Below are 20417 nucleotides of genomic sequence, written 5' to 3'. Positions count from 1 at the left end.
AGCGTCTTCCAAAAGGAAGCTTTTGCGATTAAGGATGCGGTAGATTAGATGTACTTCAACGGTTAGGGAATACAACATCTACTCTGATAGCCAAGCGGCTATCAAGGCCGTGATTTCACCTATAGTGCGATGGTCTGGTTGTTCCTGACTTCACTTGGGATTGCACGGAAATATTTTTTGATCGAGATTATCAGGGTCCAGGACCATAAAGATATCCCGGTCAACATTCAAGCAGATTTTTTAGACCGTATCGGTACAACTGAAAAGGAGGGAGATTTCTATAGGGACTTCGGTATTCCACAGACCGCCTGTGGTTTGCGCCTGCGAGCCAGCTCAGCAAGCGTTGGGCGGATACCACTTCTTGCAAGGTAGCAAGATCCTTCTGGCCGGAAGTGGATGGCAGTACATCTGCTGAAATAATTGAGTTCACTAAGGCTTACATATCAATAGTCATTGGAGTTTCGACAGGTTACTGTCCAAAGGGAATCCATGCGGTACATCTCAATACACTGGAAACCCCATCCTACTGTAGCTGTATGGAGGATAACGAGGTAAACTGATCGATTCATTGTATGCTTGATTGCCCAGCATTTGCCAGAACTAGGCGAAAGTACTTCCATCGCCGGAGAGTTAATTCAAGGTTGAGATCGGTCGCATTTGGACTCCTTTAATGATAAACTAAAAATGACGTCACTGCTGCTCTGCCATGACGCCAAAACCATACTCACTAAAACGTTAAGGTGTATCGACTTCACCGCGACTTGAATATTGTCATCTGAGTATCGGGTTGCAACATAAAAAGATAAGTTGCCTATTGATTTAAAAATATTAAACCAAACTGATCGGAACGTGATCGGCGGAAGACATAGCTCCGGTTTTATGGCTGTAGACGCTCTACGACGTTAAAATTTTGTTTTTGTCGTTGTTGTTTTACGTTGCTGTCGTAGCGATAAAGGTACACTCCGAAGGCTTTCGGGAGTATTATCAATATTGATGGATGGTTCTTTGCCGTATAATATGAGCGATTAAATTAGATAAGATTGAACCATCTAGGTCATCCAACCACCCCACGCCCTAGTTCCATGAAGATGTTGGGGTCGCCAGAGCCAGGCTTACAAAATATTTGTATGATACATTCATATTTGTAACAGGACTCACCTCGCGTATTTGAGGTTAAAATTGAGCTGCGAATGCTGTGAGTTGCGCTTATCAACCCGTTGAATCGCACAAATGAGGAAGCAAAGATACGAACACGCTCATGTGAGGCGAAAAATATACAAGCTGTGCATATACAGGAAGAAAGTTTGCCGTCAAGAAGTTTTTTACAGAATGCAAAGATAGAAAGAAGAGGGAACGTTGCCTCTGTTACAGCAAAGCGCTGTATGTGTGAGCGATGGTATGATATGATGAGACTGGGAGGATGCATACTGAGGTACAAGAATAGCGAGGGGAACCACATGAGTGCGAAAAGCTTCAGTTGCTTATTATTAGGAATAATGCCAGGAAATTCCTCTAAAAAATCTGCCGTATGCGGAAGGTTTCAAGAGCAAGTCAAATTACTGCAGGAACTATAGTGGCGACCTAGTAACCAACGTTTAGAATATGCTAGTTGGCGAAGGAAATTAACAAGTCATTATCACGATCCCTGATGTAAAAATACAGCTTCAGCAAAGAGAGCACTAGCCATATTTTCGTAATATGGAAACCCCGGAAGACAATATACGAACACAGAAACGAGATATTCATTTAAAACAGTCATTGAATGACTACTCTTTAAATGACTTACTATCGAAGAGATGTTGGTTCATCGATTTTTGTTTTGGCCTCTGTGAGAAATCAAATCCAGCAGTACATTTGATTCGATGATTTCATGTATTTACTGCTGGATTCGATTTCTCACAGAGGACAACCTCATACATGCATAATAAAGAAATGCGTTCGTGAACGAGAACAAGCGATTACAGAAAAAATATATCTTTTCGATCAAAAATCTATAACCTTTCGACCACAAGTCGACAATGAACCGATATCTCTTCGACAGTACGTGTTATCCGTAGCAGTTGGCTGTCTAACAAACAAACCAACAACATGCCGATAAATATCCGATAATAATGCCAGCCCCATAACTTTTCGCAATCATTAGTTACCTTTTTCGAACTCTACCAAAAGAGTGCTCAAATAATTCCTAAATTGCCGCTTATATAGTCCAGATATTATCTCGGAAGGATCCGGAATAATCCCAAGATCATTCCAAAATTGCCTCATATTAGTACCAAAATAATCCCGAAATAAAATTACAAATAATTCCGAAATGCTCCTTAGCAATTATTTGCAGACCCGACCATCTCGGGAACGATTTGGTTTGATCGCTTGAATTGTCTTGACCATCCCATAGATGCATGAGGTACTTGGGATCGCAGAGCCTCGGCTATTAAAGAAACAGGATTGGCCACGGGTAAGTGAGGTTGGCAATTGGATTGAAAAAGCTATATATTACACTGCCAATTCCTTGAAAGGGCTGCACTACTCTTCAAGCGTTTACTGGGTATTTAGCTCATATTTTCCTTTTGTATTAAATAACACTCACAGTTATATGCTTCAGCAGCTATTGTAGTCAGTTGTGAGTTTAACAACTAAAAAAAAATTTCGAAAACACTTAGGACACACAAATTACATTCAACTAAAATAAAAGACGCTGTTGGAACAATGTGATTTTCACATTTTATGGCTAACTTTATAGCAATTTTATGATCTGAAAATGTTTGGGAAAAAATTAAGCTTCTCCCCAGCAAATAAAATAATACAAAGCTGTAGACATTTGGGTCAAAGAAATTTCTGTCATAAAATTTTATTAACTGCGTTTTAACAAATATTTTATTTTTATTGCAGAAATTGTGGTGGCAAAATGTGTGGCCAATGTTGCAAGCAGAAATTAGTAATGGTGAAGTACTGGCGGCCGTCTTACAACCGGTCATTACACTCATACAGGAGGCGTCGCCGAGTGAATACGAGTCGATTATGGCACCGACAATGAAGTGAGTTTATTTTTTATAGAGTTTGTATTTATAAATTGTATGTACTTAGGTTAGGTTAGGTTAGGTGGTAGCAGCCCTGATAGGGGAAGCTCACTTCGACTAAATGCAAGTCCGTTGTGATACCACATACAAATAACGGTGACGTAGCTATAGCTACTTAGAGAATCGTAGCATAGCAACGATAAAGTTCCGAACGATACCGATCTCAACCTTGGATCAATCATTCGGATATCCAAGTGGGTCACGTCCGAAATACTTTCGCCTAGTTCTGGCAAAAGCTGGGCAATCAAGCATAAAGTGATTCGATAACTCACCTCACCATCCTCCATACAGCTACAGCAGGATGGGGTTTCCTATATGCTGAGACGTACCACATGGATTCCCATGTGGCAGTGCCCTGTAAAAACCGCAATGACCCTTGATAGGAGAGCCTTAGTAAACCCAATTATTTCGGCAGACCTCTTGCCATCCACTTCTGCCCAGAAAGATCTTTCTACCCTGCAAGAGGATGTGTCCGCCCAACGTTTGCTGCGCTTACTCGAGGTCCCTCTATGGAGGAGCAAACAACAGATGGCCAACCGAATCCGGAAATCCCTACAGCCATCTTCATCCGGTTTAGTTCGCTAAGAGATACGCTTGACGGGACCCAAATAATCTGAATTATAAAATAGTTCGATGCAATCGCAAGCGAGGTGAGGCACTCACAGACCACACTCGATCGCACTGTAGTTGAACTCAAGGCCTTGGTAGCCGCTTGGCTATCAGTGTAGATTTTAAATTCCTTAACTATAGTAGCACTGGATAGCATCTCATCCACCACATCCTTAATCGCTGTGATCAAACAACTTAAACATCGGGCTTACATTTAGCTCTTGAGAAAACACCCTAACCCCCCCCCCCCCCCCCCCCCCCCCAAACCTTTCCATCCAACTTCGACCCATCCGGGAACAAGTTACCCGGTTCCCTGCCCCAGATGATTCCTCTTCCCCTCTCTCGGGGGAATGACTGGGTTGCAGGTTGTACAGGCAGCAGTAATCGGCATACGATAGTCCGTCCTGTCAGAAATAAAGTCGAACCTGGTAAGAAGGCTAGAGTTTCCGAGGTCATAAAGCCCAAAACCCATATCACGAAGCCTGGCCAACGGACGGGCCGCGGCGGCCTTTCCCGCAATATCTACTGGATATATGTTCAGTAACACAGCAAGATTCCTGGCGAGAGCCCCCATCTCTTTACGATAGCCCCCTGCAGCAGTACAAGGCAACCGCGGCCCTTCTGTCCCTATCTTTCATATTGGGTCTCCAGGACAGTTTCTTGTCCAAAAAAATCCTCATATATTTGACCCTATCAGAAAGTACCAACGGTACCCCTCCAATCGAAGGAGTTCTGAAATCGGGCATCTTATATCACCTGGTAAAAAGAAGCAGCTGAGTTTTTTCCCGAGTTCACCGCCAGTCCACATGATTTAGCCCACCTAGCCAGAGTATCAAGGTAGCCCTGCAGAACATCGCGCAGGTCGCCCAGCAACTTGCCTCTTACTAAGATAGCCAGGTCTCCTGCATAGGCACTTACCCGACAGCCATTGGCTTCCAGCTCCACAAGAAACTCGTTGACTACCACACCACAGAGCAGAGGACACCCTCCTTTGGCGTGCCCCTGCACACCTTCCTCCCCATTATGGCCCATCCTCACTCCGCTGCGACAGTTCTGCTGCAGAGAAGTTTATTAATAAATTCAACCAAAGCCCGTATACTCCTAAACCAACCAGAGCTCTTTCGATTGTCCCTGGTAAGAAATTGTTAAAAGCCCCCTCGCTGTCTAGGAAGGTACCCAGAGCAAATTTTGTGTGTTCTAGGGGCCCTTTTATTCGCTTTACAATCGAATGAAGAACCGTTTTCGTTGCGTAACCCCCAAGGAATTCTCTCAATCAACCGCTCAAACGTCTTAAGCAGAAACGTTGATAGACTGATTGGCCTAAAATCCTAAGGTGATACATGAGAGCTTCTGCCGGCCTTTGAAATAAAGATTACCTTGACGGTGTGCCAAGACTTCGGAATATAGCTAAGCTTGAGGCAGTTGAAATACCCAAATACCTTTGAAGTTGCGTAGGAATGATGCCATCCGGGCCCGGAGACTTATAGGGCTTGAACGAACTTATGTATGCACTTTTATAAAGGTAGTTTTAAGTTGACATTTCTAATGTACAGTTGCGAAAACGATAATAGCAGTGAAAATTTTATCAATTATATTTATTATTTTCCTTAATTAAAAAAAAAAAATGGAATTGTGTAATTGAAATTATGCAAACCAAACTCGTAAGCGTTTTCGAAAAAATTTTTAAATTGAAGACGTGTTTAGAAGTCTGCATTTTTATACCCATCGTATATTTGTACACAAGGGTATTATAACTTTGATTGGATAACGGTTGAACGTAACGCCATAAAGTAATCGAGATAGAATAAGACTTCCTATATCAAAAATTAGCAGCATTGAAAAAGATTTTGACAGAGTTATGTACGTCCGTCCGTCCTTTTTTGCGTCCGTTAACACGATAACTTGAACAAAAATTGAGATATCTTTACGCAATTTAGTATACAGGCTTATCTGTAGCTATAATATATTTGAATTGAAAATGGACGGAATTTAGCTATAACCACGTCCACATTTTCGATATCAAAATTTCGAAAAATAGAAAAAATTCCATAACTCCTTACCAAGGGCCGCAAAAGTGGTGATCACAGTCTCAGTGGACTTTTTGAATTTTAGAAATTCGGTTAAGTTTTAGAAAGCGGGCGTCGCGTCGCCCACATTTGAAAGGTGAAAATTGAATAGTGGAAGCCGTTAATCAAAATCCGTTGAGAAAGCATGTGTAAAATTTGGCAGATATATCATTTTGCTACTCTATAAACACTTAACGAAAATTATTGAAATCGCTTGACCATTTTAAAAAAATCGATATCGAAATTTTCTATAAAATAACGGAAAGTGATATGTTGGTTGACTTTATGACAAGAAAATTACATTTTGTAAAATATAGAAAAATGGGAAGGCATTGAAAAGAAGTTTTTGAAGCCGCTTATCAAAATCATGTGGAATCGAGGTTATCCACGCAATTATATATACACTTGATGAGATATAACGGAATTGGTTAGCGACCACGCCCACTTTTAAAAAATCGTTATCGAAATTTCGAAATATAGAAACATTGCGATAAATCATTACCAAAGGTGGTTTAAATGATGAAATGTGATAAGTGGGTTGATTATGACGAAAGCACTGATATTTTTTTTTGGGTCAAATGGGCGTGGCGCCGCCTACAATTAAGCGAAGGCAACTCAAAAGTTCCTAAGAAATTTGATGTGAGTATTTTTTTTTTATTACAATAACACACCCACTTTTTATACCCAGGTTGCCATTCAGTGTAAGTCTCTTTGGGGTGACCACTTTAGTAAATCCCTACAATATCAAAGTTGAAAAACAGCGACCTATTTTAACAAGGTTTGTTTAGGTATTTTTTATGACAGTAAGTTAAGTATCCTCAGGGTAGCCGCTAAACATTCGTTTAGCGGTGAGCTAATGTGAGAAGGCGACAACCTGGCTAGGCCACTCTGACATAATCGGGTTAAGGGCTAGCCGGGGAGATCTCATCGTCAGCGTCTGTACACCTCTAGGTGCGGCTGCAAGCGGGCGTCTGTCTTGGAGCAAGCGGCTCGCTATATAAACGTGCAAGTAATATTTTCACCCCCGCTGAGCGGGTTGTGCGCTGGGCTTGGGACCCGCCACGTAAAACCATACTCCAATGAAATATACCAACAAGCCTCGGATAAATGCACTGTCTATTGGTGACGACCATGTCAAACGTTTGAAGGGCAATGAATTGAGGACATGCACCTGGAAAGTCCGCTCCCTGAATGGGATTGGTGCAGATGCCCGGCTGGTTGATGTCCTCGTCAAAGCAAAATCTGACATCACCGCCATCCAAGAAATACGTTGGACGAAACAAGTAAGAAAGGAGATCAAAAATTGTGACATCTATTGGAGTGGCCATACGAATAAGTGCAGTTTCGGCGTCGGATTCGTGGTGGGAGAGAGACTTTGTCGCTGGCGTTCACGCCTGTGGACGAGCGTCTCGCCGCTATCCGAATAAAAGCAAAAATTTTTAATATATCATTCATCTGCGCCCATGCGCCGACAGAGGAGAGAGACGATGAGATGAAAGGCACTTTTTATGAACAATTAGAACGCGCATATGAGCGCTGCCCCTGTCACGATATAAAAGTCGTGCTTGGCGACTTTAACGCCAGGGTGGGCAAAAAAGGTGTTTTGGCCCTACAGTCGGAAAGTTCAGCCTACACAATGAAACTTCTCCTAACGGACTGAGGCTGATTGACTTTGCCGGTGCTCGAAACATGGTCATATCCAGCACGAATATGCATAAAAAGATACATCAAGCTACATGACTGTCGCCTGATCGAAATACTCGCAATCAGATCGGTCACGTTGTGATAGTCGGACGGCATGCCTCAAGTGTTTTAGATGTGCGGACGATCCGAGGACCAAACATCGACTCGGACCATTATCGCGTTGCAGCCAAAATACGCACCCGCCTCAGCGCGCCTAAAACCAAGGAACAAACACAAAAGGAAAGCTAGACGTCGAAAATATTCAACCACAACAGACTGCCAATGATTTCGCAACTCGACTCTCACACTTGCTCTCTGAGAGCACAACTCAGCCTGAAGGAATATAGGAGCAGTAGGAGCATATTTCCAAAGCACTTCGTACGGCCGCCGAGAAAAAAATTGGTTACCGGCGGCCACGAAAAAACAACTGGTACGATGAAGAATGCCCCGCTGCAATAGAAAGAAAAGACGCTGCCTACAGGGCTACGTTAAAAGCGAGCGCAACAAGAGGAGTGTGTGAACGCAATCGTGAGTTGAAAAGGGAAGTGAGACGCCTTTTTAGGAAGAAAAAAGCAGAAGCAGAACGGCGTGATTGCGAGGAGTTTGAGCTGCTAGCCACCAGGAACAACGCCCGAAAATTTTACCAAAAAATACGGTGACAGACGGAAGGTCTTAAGACCGGAGCAAACTCCTGTATGAATAAAAACGGCGACCTTGTAACTGATGTCCAGAGAGTGCTTAGATTATGGAGGGAACACTTCTCTGCTCTTCTAAATGGAGGCAGCGATTCACCGCGCAGAGATGAACCCGATCCCGCAATCGATGATGATGGAATATATGTCCCCCCGCCCAATTATGACGAAGTTAGAATAGCAATAACCATATTAGAAAACAACAAGGCCGTGGGCGCTGATGAATTGCCTGCGGAGCTTTTCAAGTACGGCGGCGAGGAGTTGGTAAGGCGCATGCAGCAGCTTCTTCGCAAAATATGGGCGGACGAGTACATGCCCGACGATTGGAATTTAAGTATTCTTTGCCCAGTCAACAAGAAGGGGGATACTGCAAAATGCACCAACTATCGTGGAATCAGCCTTCTTAATATCGCATATAAAGTCCTTTCAAGTGTATTGTGCGAAAGATTGAAGCCCACCGTGAACCGGCTGATTGGACCTTATCAGTGCGGCTTCAGACCTGGTAAATCTACCATCGAACAGATTTTCACAATGCGCCAAATCTTGGAAAAAAACCCGTGAAAAAAGAATCGACACACATCACCTCTTCGGCGATTTTAAAGCCGCCTTCGACAGCACGAAAAGGGGCTGCCTATATGCCGCTATATCTGAATGTGGTTTCCCCGCAAAACTTGTACTGTGCAAAATGACGTTGAGCAACACCACCAGCTCAGTCAGAATTGGGAAGGACCTCTCCGAGCCGTTCGAAACTAAACGAGGTTTCAGACAGGGTGACCCCCTATCATGCGATTTCTTTAATTTTATGCTGGAGAAAATTATACTAGCTGCAGAACTTAACCGCACTGGAACAATATTCTATAAAAGCGTATGGTGGCATATGGTGATGACATTGATATCATCGGCCTAAACACCCGCGCTGTGAGTTCTGCTTACTCCAAACTGGAAAAGAAGCGGTATAGATGGGTTTGATGGTGAATGAGGGCAAAACGGCAACCATAATTTCGAAATAGTAAAAGACTTCGATTATTTGGGGACCAGCATAAACACCAGCAACAATATCAGCACTGAAATCAAGCGAAGAATCAATCTTGCCAATAAATGCTACTTTGGACTAGGTAGGCAATTGAAAAGTAAAGTCCTCTCTCGGCAAATGAAAATCATACTCTACAAGTCATTTATCGTACCCGTCCTGCTATATAGAGCAGAGGCATGGACCATGACAACAGCAGATGAAGCGGCTTTGGGAGTGTTCGAAAGAAAAGTTCTTCGAAAGATTTATGGACCTCTACGCGTTGGCGATGGCGAGTAGCGAAGAAGATTTAATGATGAGATGTACGAGCTCTACGCAGTCATATACATAGTGCAGCGAATTAAAACGCAGCGGCTGCGCTGGCTAGGCCATGTTATGCGAATGAAAGATGATGCTCCCGCCAAGAAAGTGTTTCTATCGGAACCCGCCTATGGAAGCAAAGGTAGAGGGCGGCCCCCATTCCGTTGGAAGGACCAGGTGGAAAACGATTTAAGCTCCCTTGGTGTGACCATTTGGCGCCGATTGGCGGAGCGAAGAAGCTACTGGCGCGCCTTGTTTGACGGCCATAACCATTTAGGCAGTTAAGCGCCAATTAAGTAATTAAGTAAGTAAGTATATAAGATATAACGCTTTCAGTTATTATATTCAAGTAATTATTTGAGTGGTTTACCGCACAATAAATGCCGACATCCGACGCAAAATATATATCTGGTGGACTCTTTTTCGTAAGATTCCCTTTAACCTATAATTTGACATTTATATATTTATTATCGTAGGCAAAAGGCATGAAAAATGCTAGCCATAAGAAGAGGATAAATTTAACAATACGGCTTTTGAGTGACAAACTTGAGTTGTGCAAACAACTTCTGTTTTTTTTTTTTTTGTTTGTTCTTGAAAATACCATCATGCAGACCATGAACGACAAGGACAAAGAAATCAACAAATCAAGTGACATGAAAAGCACAAACGGCCAGAGCATGAAACAATAGTCAAAACCAAAAAAAAAGTAACAATAAAGACGTGGAAAAGAGCAACGGAAGAAGACAACTAGGAAAGATATTGCAAAAAGACGATAGGCAACAGAACAATATATAATAAATCTAATGCAAAATGTTAAAATACCCAACAAAAAATTGTGCAACTACACTGTACAGAGAATAATCTCATAGAGTACTTCAACAAGAACTGTTCTGGAATGCAAAGAAGCATTGAAGACACTTCGCTCAGACTAAACCATATATATCTATAATGGGTTCCCGGTCATAAAGAGATAGAAGTTAACGAAAACGGCGATCAGTTGGCAAGGGAGAGTGCAACACTCGCTAAAATTACGGTGTACGTCCGAGTTCGTTTGGGAAAAATTAAAAGGAGAAAAGACTTGCATATGATCCATCAAGCAAGAAAGGCATGGACAAAAGCGCATGGCTGTAAAATTTCTAAGATCATGTGCAAAGCCTACGATATTAGATTCACAAAGTTCGTGTTATACACTAAAAGAAAAAAAAAAAAACTGGTAGAATCAACCTAATTACGGATCAATTCAATTGATATGTGTGTGTGTATGTAATGATTATTGCGGTGGCAGAGAGCTAGGTCTCGAGGCAGCAATTAAGCTAGTCCCTAGAAAACTTCTGGTATTTGCCAAGAGGACGGAGTTATTCTAAAACATAAGTCCTGGTACCTGATTGGGGTTCTTCCGTATGGTCGTCACACAAACTCTGGTAACACTATGGACACACTCAGTCTATGGGAGGTTTTTATTGACCGGTCAGTTCAACCTTACCTAACCTAACGCTGCGCAGGGCTAAAATTTATGGGCATATTCAATTCATGTGTAGTATTATTTGACCGATTAGTAGAGCTCGCGATATTCAATTAATCGAATATACAAATTATTCGATTGCTCTAATATTCGACTTTCGGGATTCGATTAGTTAAAATCGAATAATCGTACCTTAATTTTTGTAGCAGAGCGGTATAGCGGTAGAGCGGTGTTTTGGGGTCGTTTCGGTCACTACCAGAAGATTTTAGGGACTATTTCGTTGTCGTTTCGGGATAATTTTGGTAGTCATATCGGGATAGCTACAGAGACTATTGTGATCATTTGGGAACTGTTTTGTGATACTCCCGGACCATTTCGAGGTCAATTGGTGGTCATTTGTTTAATGATATTAGGAGCTATTTCGATATTCTCCCGGTATCATTTAGGGATAACCTTGGTTTAATTTCGGAATGATTTTGGCAACTATTTCGTGGTCATTTCGGGACCATTACGATGTTCCTCCGGGTTCATTTCGAGGCAAATTTGTTATCTCCTGCTGACGATCTTGGGAACTCTTTCAAGTTTTCCCGTGGTCATTTAGAGATCACTTGGGTGTTATTTTGGGATAGTTTTGGAAATCATAATAAATCCGAAATAATTGAGAAAGATCCGGAAAGTTATCACGAAACTAACGGTTACTTATCACTGAAACAAAATGCATTGTTAGTATTGTTAGAATGTTAGCAACACTAAGGGGTACTGCCATCTCTATGCCGATTAGGCCGGGTCGATTTTTGGGAGGCAAAAAAATCACCCATTGCTCTGTGAAAATCATATTCTAGGGATCAAAATAAGAAACCTTTGCCGAAGGAACCATACCTCTAAAACGAATTCTGATGTCCCCCCCTTTGGGTCGTAGGGGCAAATTTTTAAAAATCCCACTTTGAAATGCCTATGTTTTTTCTTTTTGGAGTTTATTTTTCTCTTTACAAATTTATTTAGTCGGAACATATGTAAATGAAAAAATGAATTTAACTTAGTAATAGAAAAGAAATTTTAAAAAATTATTAGAAATTAGCGTTTTTACAACCCCCTTTTAAAACAAAGGCATCACTGTGATGCATTTGCATGTCGTAAACATAGTTGTGTGGGTTTTTTATTCAACCGTTTTAAAAAATGAAGGTATCACTGTGACACAATTGCAGATCGTAAAATTGCTTGTGTTGTTTTTTTTAAGCCACCACAAGACACAGCAGGTATAATTGAAATTGCCTCTACCCAAAAGTTCGACCCAAAGGGGGGACATCAGAATTCGTTTTAGAGGTATGGTTCCTTCGGCAAAGTTTCTTATTTTGATCCCTAGAATACGATTTTCACAGAGCAATGAGCGATTTTAAATCGACCCGCGCTAATGCCGATGCTAAGCAGTGACGTGAATGCACATCAATAATTTAATCATTTTGTACACACCTATGTAGTACACGCAGCGGAGAAGAGATGCACACACACATACAGATATCTTATCTGAGATGCTCCTAAAGGTATGCAATTATAATTGTGGAAGTGTCGTTCACACACAAGCGTATGGGGTATGAGAGAAGCTATAAAAATTATACATCTGTAGTTGTAGCTGAGAAATTTATAACTAACTAGTAAGTTCTGGAATTAGAAAAGCCAAGATATATGCAACGAGGAAATCAGACAGTATAAAAAGCCGACAACAGTAGAGGCGAGATCAGTTTCATTTAAGCTATCAGTCAGTTTGGTTTAATTAAGCAAGCTATTAGTTGCGAGTTATAAGTGTTATTGTAATTTAATAGAGGCCATTTTTCCATTATTCAATATTGGAGTTATTTATTCAACAGTTTAGCGATACGAACGTTAGAAGAAAATTGCAAATAAGGGGAATTGCAGTAAATTCGTTACAGTATGTTATTGGCTATTAAAACTGGCCCTCCCTGGGGCATATTTAGGTTCTCAGTACTCAAGTATGTAATCGTAACTACCTTCTACGCCATTTCACTTAAATAGGAGGATTTCAATGTTATACAATGTCCTATGAACAAAGTAATCCAACATTACATTTAAATACTTTGCTCAAGTATTCCTAGACCCAAGACCTATACAAATTTGAATTTCATAGAACTGTTTCACATGTCAGTCGATTGTCGCTCATCACATCTCGAGCATACTTTTCATCGTAGAAAGAGCAGGTATGACACGTTGGAAAAGTGCGGACGTCTCCTTTATTTTTACAGCTAAAGGTATTTGCGATGACCACAAACAATTTCGTTGTTTGACCATTTTTTAACATTCTTACCAAAGTATTGATTTTTTGTATGCTTACTTATATTTTTCTTACCGCAAGCGAAAAGTTTTGAAAATTTTACTTCGGAAAACCCTTTTTGAGACATACCAATCCAAGATTTCAATATCTACTAATCGATCCTATTAACAACGATTCATCAGATGAGAAATATGTGGTGCACACATGGCGTATATGTAATTTTTTTTTAATACTTCATACAAAATCGAATAATCGTTGATGTAAAATCGAATTATTCGAATATTTTTCAAAGCCCAAACTCCGTAAAGAAAATTGCCACAGACAATCAAAATAAAGCATTCAGGCCTGTTCTGAATTCCAACTCGATTTGAAAAGTAAAACCGCGCTGAATCCAAGTCGATTTTGTGACAGAGTATATTAACTTTGATTAGATAACGGTTGGTTGTACAGATATAAAGGAATCGAGATAGATATAGACTTCCATATATCAAAATCATCAGTGTCGAAAAAAAATTTGATTGAGCCATGTCCGTCCGTCTGTCCGTCCGTCTGCCCGCTAACACGATAACTTGAGTAAATATCGGCATATATTCACCAAATTTAGTACACGAGCTTATCTGGACCCAGAATAGATTGGTATTGAAAATGAGCGAAATGGGATGGTTACTAACGCCCACTTTTTATATAGAAAACATTTTGGAAAACACAAAAAACCTGATTATTTAGTAAATAATACACATAGAATGTTGAAATTTGACATGTGGACTGATATTGCGACTCTTGATAAAAATTGTAAAAATTTTTTTAAAATGGGCGTGGCACCGTCCACTTGTGATAAAATCAATTTTACAAATATTATTAATAATAAATCAAAAATCTTTGAACCTATCGTAACAAAATTCGGCAGAGAGATTGCCTTTACTATAAGGAATGCTTTGAAGAAAAATTAACGAAATCTGTTAAAGACCACGCCCACTTTTATATAAAAGATTTTTAAAAGGGTCGTGGCGAATAAAATAAGCTATATCTTTCCAAAAAAATAGCTTTATATCAATGCTGTTTCTGTTTAATGGTGTGTTCAGTTTATACTTGTATTTAAGAATTCATGAGCTTAACACCGGCTTATAATAATTGAATTTCAATTATTATGTTTTCTAAGAGAAACTGAAAAGAAAGAAACAATTACTGGCATGTTGCGATGGAACCATTTCGAAAACCGCCAACGTAATCATCATCAGGCAATTTTGTAATATTATCAAAGGTTTCACCGGTATTCGAACTGTGAATCACATGGTGAGACACTTTTACTTGTTATTTCTATGGTCAAATTGTTAGAGCGCTGAACTTTCACAACTTTTTTTTTTCAATTTATCCACCTTGGAAACTAATTGTGGCCTTATTTGTGGTACGGGCACTACAGTGACCTATGATTATTCTTCCCCATACTTCCCCATACAAGTTGATACCGCTATGAACGATAAGTCAGGCTGGAGAGTGATAGTAACGACAAGTCAATAATCTCGGTGAGGAAGCGGCAGGCAAGATTAAGCAGCGTCGATGAGTGGAGGGGGATACGAAATAGAGAGAGTAAGATAACCTTCTCACAGTTTAGCGCAGCATTTGCACCGCTCATTGGAGCCTTGGTCGATATAACCGAGCTGAAGAGTAAAACAGAGCTAACACAATGTTGCAGTCTCTTTGGGTAGTAGGGATCATGAAGACTCTTAGCTTCATGATAACGATATTGCGGCATAAATAGAGTGAAGCGTGCCCACCATTTGTTTCGGCCGGGTACTACAATGTAGTTAGGTTGAAATCGTGCAGAATTTCCGTGTCTTGAGGTGGCTATAGGGACCTACAAACGCAGGATAAGAGGTGATGGATAGATAGCAAGTTATTGATCCCATGCGTGGCGATGACGAAGGATGCTCAGCTCCTTTCGCTGCGCCATAATGCTAATATACCGACAATGGATTTGAAGATACTTCGTATTACGGCAATTAAGCAGCCATGCGAACCTCGTGAAAATGTTTCATTGCTCTGAAAGAGAAGTTCCATTACCACAACCATAACGCGCTTAAAGCATGCGAGGTAGAAAATGACATCGAAAGCCTAAAATTAAGGCGGCTGGAGAAGGACGCAGACGTTACTTGGAAGGTTTGGTCGGTAGTTCAACGCTCTTGCGGGTTCTACAAATAAATCTTTACCATACTAAAGTAGCATCTAGTAAGTTCCTCCTCAGTATGCTGAAACCATGGCTTTTTTCTGGAGATAAGATTTCGGAAGCGGACGAGTGAATTTTTTACTTCGCGAAATCCCCTGCGATTAGAACCACACTTATACCAGACTTATTTCATTTTTTGCAGGGTAACCATACCTCTCTGTGTATGTGTGTGTGTGCAAACTCTTAGCTATGTGCACTTGTAACAAGTGCTAGCTGCAATCCCCTAACACAGTTTGAATTCTATTTGTGGTGACATAAACCGGACAAAAATAAAATTCCTTGCGTATGGACAACCTAACCACAAGCTCGCGGAAAAATGGAAGAGGCTGTTGATTCAAAGATGCAAAATAAATTGAATTACTTATTTTGCATTTAGGTGGAGTAATAGACGAGTAAATAGAAATTGGTAAGCCATAAATTACAAACTCAGTAAGATGTCTGACTAGTGCAAGCCGGTGAGTCAAGGGATTTCGTACCAGAGTGTATTCAAACAAAGTAAAATTCATTTTATTTAAACTGAGTAAATAAATCGTAGAAAAATATTTTTTCTCTGTTATCTATTGTCAATTATATGAAAATACCGAAAGCTACCCATAGCTTATGCTGGTGATCCGACATGTAATAAGCTAGTTAGCTGAGTTGTAGACTGGAATGTCTAGTTACGCACATAATGTGCAGCTTATTACATTTGACTACATAACTATAAAGATCCTCTTGGAAGTTATTGTACCAGTTTGAGAAAGATTTTGTGCTAGATTTTTGGCCAGCACCGTGTACTCTATTTAGAAGTTACACCACCTCTGGTCTGTTATGCAATCCACCGTATATATATGAAGTATACCAGCGAATAAAAAAAGCTAGCAACCCAGTTTGCTTCTGTGTTCCTTAAGGTCTTGGACTTCGTTCTATTTAACTCGTGTGCTTCTAGACATCTTCCACTTCGGCTTAGGTATTAAGAACTAATAACCGAATATCGTTTCGGAGAGTTCTTGCCCAAAACTGCTTTTCTAAGCACTAATACAGCTGCGAACAGGAAATAGCAGTAGCATCTCTTTCAAATTTCGTCAGTTAATTTTCTTCCGACAATTTTAGCTGAAACCATGCCAACCAAACTAAAAAACTATTTCGAAGAAAATCGAAAATTTGAGTATTCTGTCTCCACCACTCTGGATTGTGTTTACGAGTTTCATTTGTATCTCAATCTTCGTCGAAAGTACTACTATCGATACTTTACAAGGTTATTTGTACACAGTGACGAGGTAGTCATAGTTAGTTGGATTGCTTTCACAGCGAAACTTGTTCTTTTTACGGAAAAATAAAGGATCTCTGCTTTGGGGTTTGCACCGATTAGGGCAGTATCCCTGGTTTTTTCCTATATCGTTAAAAATCTTTGAACTATTCCGGTCCCGAAGCTATCCTAAAAACTCAGTGTAAAGAAAACAGAACTAGGAAGGACACAGCATGTCATATTTAGTATACCTGAGGGATATGTGTAGCAGGTGGCTGCGGTCCAGGCGTTTTTTCAGGTACTCCAGCATTCTCACAGCTTTAGCTTAAGAAAAGGCAGTGTAAATTTTTGCCACCCTGCTAGATTTTTGCTACCCTCATCATCTTATTCCTTTGTGAGAGAAATAGGAGAGAGTTTTAATAGGGGTATTGAGCTGATAAGCTGCTTCACGGATTGGTTCAAGTTGGTGCGAAAATTTCTGTCAGGAGCTCGATGTAGGTGCTTAGTTTCCCAATCAATTTAGCACTACTTCGATTACAATACAGTCAAGCGGCAATTAAAACCCCGAGCTCAATAATGATAGCATTGCTTTTTCTTGCATCGAACAATTTTAATATTAGTATCAGCTGAATTCCGGGAAACAGCCATACCCGAGCAACTGTCACGCTGTATGTATAAGTACTTGTGAACCGACTGTGCTGGGTTAGATGGAGTTCAGCCTTGCGTTATCTAATGGTACGAGTGCTTCAATGCAGATGATATTGGAGGCAGCTGAGCAAACAGTGGACTGAACTACCTCTAACGCTGAAGCAAGTTCTCTATGGACAAAAGTAGATGCAAGTACGTCTGCCAAATCATTGCGTGCGCTAAGGTTTATTTATCAACCACCGTAGTTATGAACAGCGAGTCTATGTATTGCAGTTTAGTATACGGAAAAAATCTTTCTTTAGCAGCTTTGTAGAGAGCTATGTGCTTCAATATCGGCTTAAAGGGACCTCCGTTGTATTCATCCATGCTCAAAATGAAATTTATTTGAACCCATATCGTTGCATTTAGTTTAAATGATTTTACCTCAAATCACCACCTTTTATGTGGGAATCCAGCAATCTTCATGTTAATAGTTCAAGTCAACCAAACCTCGCCTCTGAGAGCTCTTCTTACAACTTGCTAAGCAACTCTCGGACTGTAACTACTATTTGCCACGTTAAGCAAATTTTGAGATATCCCAAGTAGGGAGAGTCTTCTCTATTCCTACAACCAAAAAACATGTAGAATCTATTCATACGTAATCCAAAAACTCTCCCCAAGGTCATTGTATGCCCTTAATAGTCCCTATAAACTTTCGATTTTATGTTTATTAACTCGAAAGCCCTACAACCCGCATGGCTATCTGACCAGATGGATATTTTCCTGCCCGTGCTTTTTTAGCCAGTATTATATTTCACTTCTTTTTCATGGTGAATGCTTCCAGATTTATATTCGGTTGCTGAATCTGAGAACTAAATCAAGATAACGCAGAAACCAGGAGTTTTCCACAGGTGAGCATTTACACCCCACTGGTATTTTTGTACGCAAAAGCTGTAATATTGAGTTCCTAAAGTAGTTGATCATCTTTTGATTTCTTCCTTGTAGGAAAGGAGCAATTTTTAGTTATTATTGAATACAAGAAAGATGTCGTTCGTCCTCGGTTTGATATAGGAATCATCAAAGCTTTAAAAAACTCGGTGGTGCCGTTGTATACGTCCCATCGATAGTCCCAGCTTGCGCAGAATAAAGGTTTTATTGAGTCTTACTTAAGAAACCAACACATCATCCAAACTGGTTATTTACTCTTATCTCGTTTCGAGATACTAGAGGAAACATCTGGCAACACCCACAGGGATTCAAGGGGTTGCTAAGCACAGTACAGTTTTATAGCTTCACAGCTTCTCCCGATTCTCCTCATTGATCCGAGGACAATAAAGGTATTCTTGCGTCCCACCCGCACTTCTACGATGGTTGAAGTGTTGTAAACGCATTCAGCCACGTCATGCCTTAGTTGTTGTAAACTTATTCCAATTGCTTTCTTTGCGTATTTTATTCTTTGCACAGTTCATACTTCGTATATTCCCATACTTCGTATATTCTCATGTGTAAAAGATATGCTCTCATCCAAACTGGTTATTTACTTTGAGGCCGTTTCGAGATGTCAGATTCAGCTTCTAGCATCACCCACAGGGATTCGAGGGGTTATTAAGCACAGTGCAGTTTTACAGCTCCACAATTGTTAGCCTCTCCTATCCGAGATGAATTCTGACATGAATTTATCCTAAACATGTTTATCAGTCGAAGCTCTGGCAACCCCAAAATTCTCATGGATCTAGCATGTGGTCATATTAATAACTCAATAGTGTTCGTTACCGGAACATGCCCGATCTATATCTAAATCTATATCTAAGAACATCAATGACACACGAAACCTTGGGGGTGTGCCCTTATCGCTACAAAATTAAAAACAAGAGAAACATGAAATCAAACACCAATCACTTACTTCTACCTGCCAAAGTATCGGTAAACTCATCCAAAATTCACACGAATTGACTACCTACTATGTACACAGTAGAGGCGGCGGCGGCGTGGGCGGCGCGCCGGTGCACGCCAGTGTTCATACTTTAAAAAGCTTGATTTTTCTATTTAAAAAAATAATATTTAGGAAAGGTTTTGTTTGTATGTATTTAAGGAAATCAACGTCTTGGACATTTCGGAAATATCCGAGGTTTTTGCCTCAAGATCTCGCAAACCATTCAAAAATTTTCAGGAGTAGCTCCTTGCGGAGGGATTGTCCCTCGTTCACTTACTCCAGAGAGGCTTCGAACCTATCCCCGGTCTTTGGACTTGGAGATACATAAGATGGTCACACTTTTGTCTTTATATAACTCGTGCAAAGCGTAGCTTCACCTAGGGTTATCTCCTAATAATCGTCGCGAACATAATTTATTTAAATCATTTGTGGCTCCTTGGGGGTCACGCACAAAGGCGACTTACGGTTGCTATTAATGGTCTCTTATTACTCATGACTCTCGTTGCACAGGGCACCTCCAGTTTTTTCGGCTGTTTTTAAAAGCTACAGATGCTTTCGGATGCTTTCTTCGAGCTATGCCAGAGAAGCACCTTGAAACGTTAGGGAGTGACTATTCGGCCAAGGATGCCGCCCTCGAAATCACAAGCAGTCTAAGTGAATGTCACTGCGGAATGGTTGAAAATCGTATAATCCTTGACGCATCTACATAATAAAAATTTTACAAGGACCCTGGATACAATTTTTAAAATGTAGACCGAAGTTTGCAAACGTTTGTGTTCACAACATTGATTTCAATAGTCTTCGTTAAATCAAAACGATATTTTAGAATGAAAGTCGACCGATTTTAAGTTGAAAGATGTTAACTTCTGTTTTCCGGCCTTATGATATAAGAGCTCATTATGGATGATCGCGTAGCTTCAGTTTTCAAACTAGTTCGACTATCCACTACGTTAGGGTAGTAGCACACACGGTCATTAGTTCGACTGTCATGGAACAGCTTTTACTTCACCAATTTGAGTGTTCTTGCAAAGGACAAAGCCTCACCTGGTAAATATATGTGTCTACGTATTCACATATGTAACAGGAGCCGAAACGTGTAGGTGATATTTAAACTTGGGTGATAGGCTAGAATCACTGTGATTCACTCCAAGGGAATAGTTGGGATAGGGCCGCCAACTTTAGGAAATGTTAAAACGGGA

General features: G+C 40.5%; 1 protein-coding gene and 1 pseudogene across 11 annotated transcripts in view; both read left to right on the top strand.

Moving 5' to 3' along the window:
• Nucleotides 1–20417, top strand: part of bma (SCY1-like protein bma) — a 385396-nt gene that overhangs the window by 286703 nt on the left and 78276 nt on the right. For all 11 annotated transcript variants that reach the window (XM_067788410.1, XM_067788411.1, XM_067788414.1 and 8 more), the window contains one exon: nucleotides 2890–3035. In XM_067788410.1, coding sequence (XP_067644511.1) covers nucleotides 2890–3035 — 146 coding nt within the window. The remainder of the gene's footprint in view (nucleotides 1–2889; nucleotides 3036–20417) is intronic.
• Nucleotides 6832–8487, top strand: LOC137252983 (uncharacterized; annotated as a pseudogene).

This window comes from Eurosta solidaginis, chromosome 5 (genome assembly GCF_040869045.1).
Source record: "Eurosta solidaginis isolate ZX-2024a chromosome 5, ASM4086904v1, whole genome shotgun sequence".
NCBI classification, from domain to species: Eukaryota; Metazoa; Arthropoda; class Insecta; order Diptera; family Tephritidae; genus Eurosta; species Eurosta solidaginis.
This window is presented reverse-complemented; position numbering and strand designations above follow the sequence as displayed.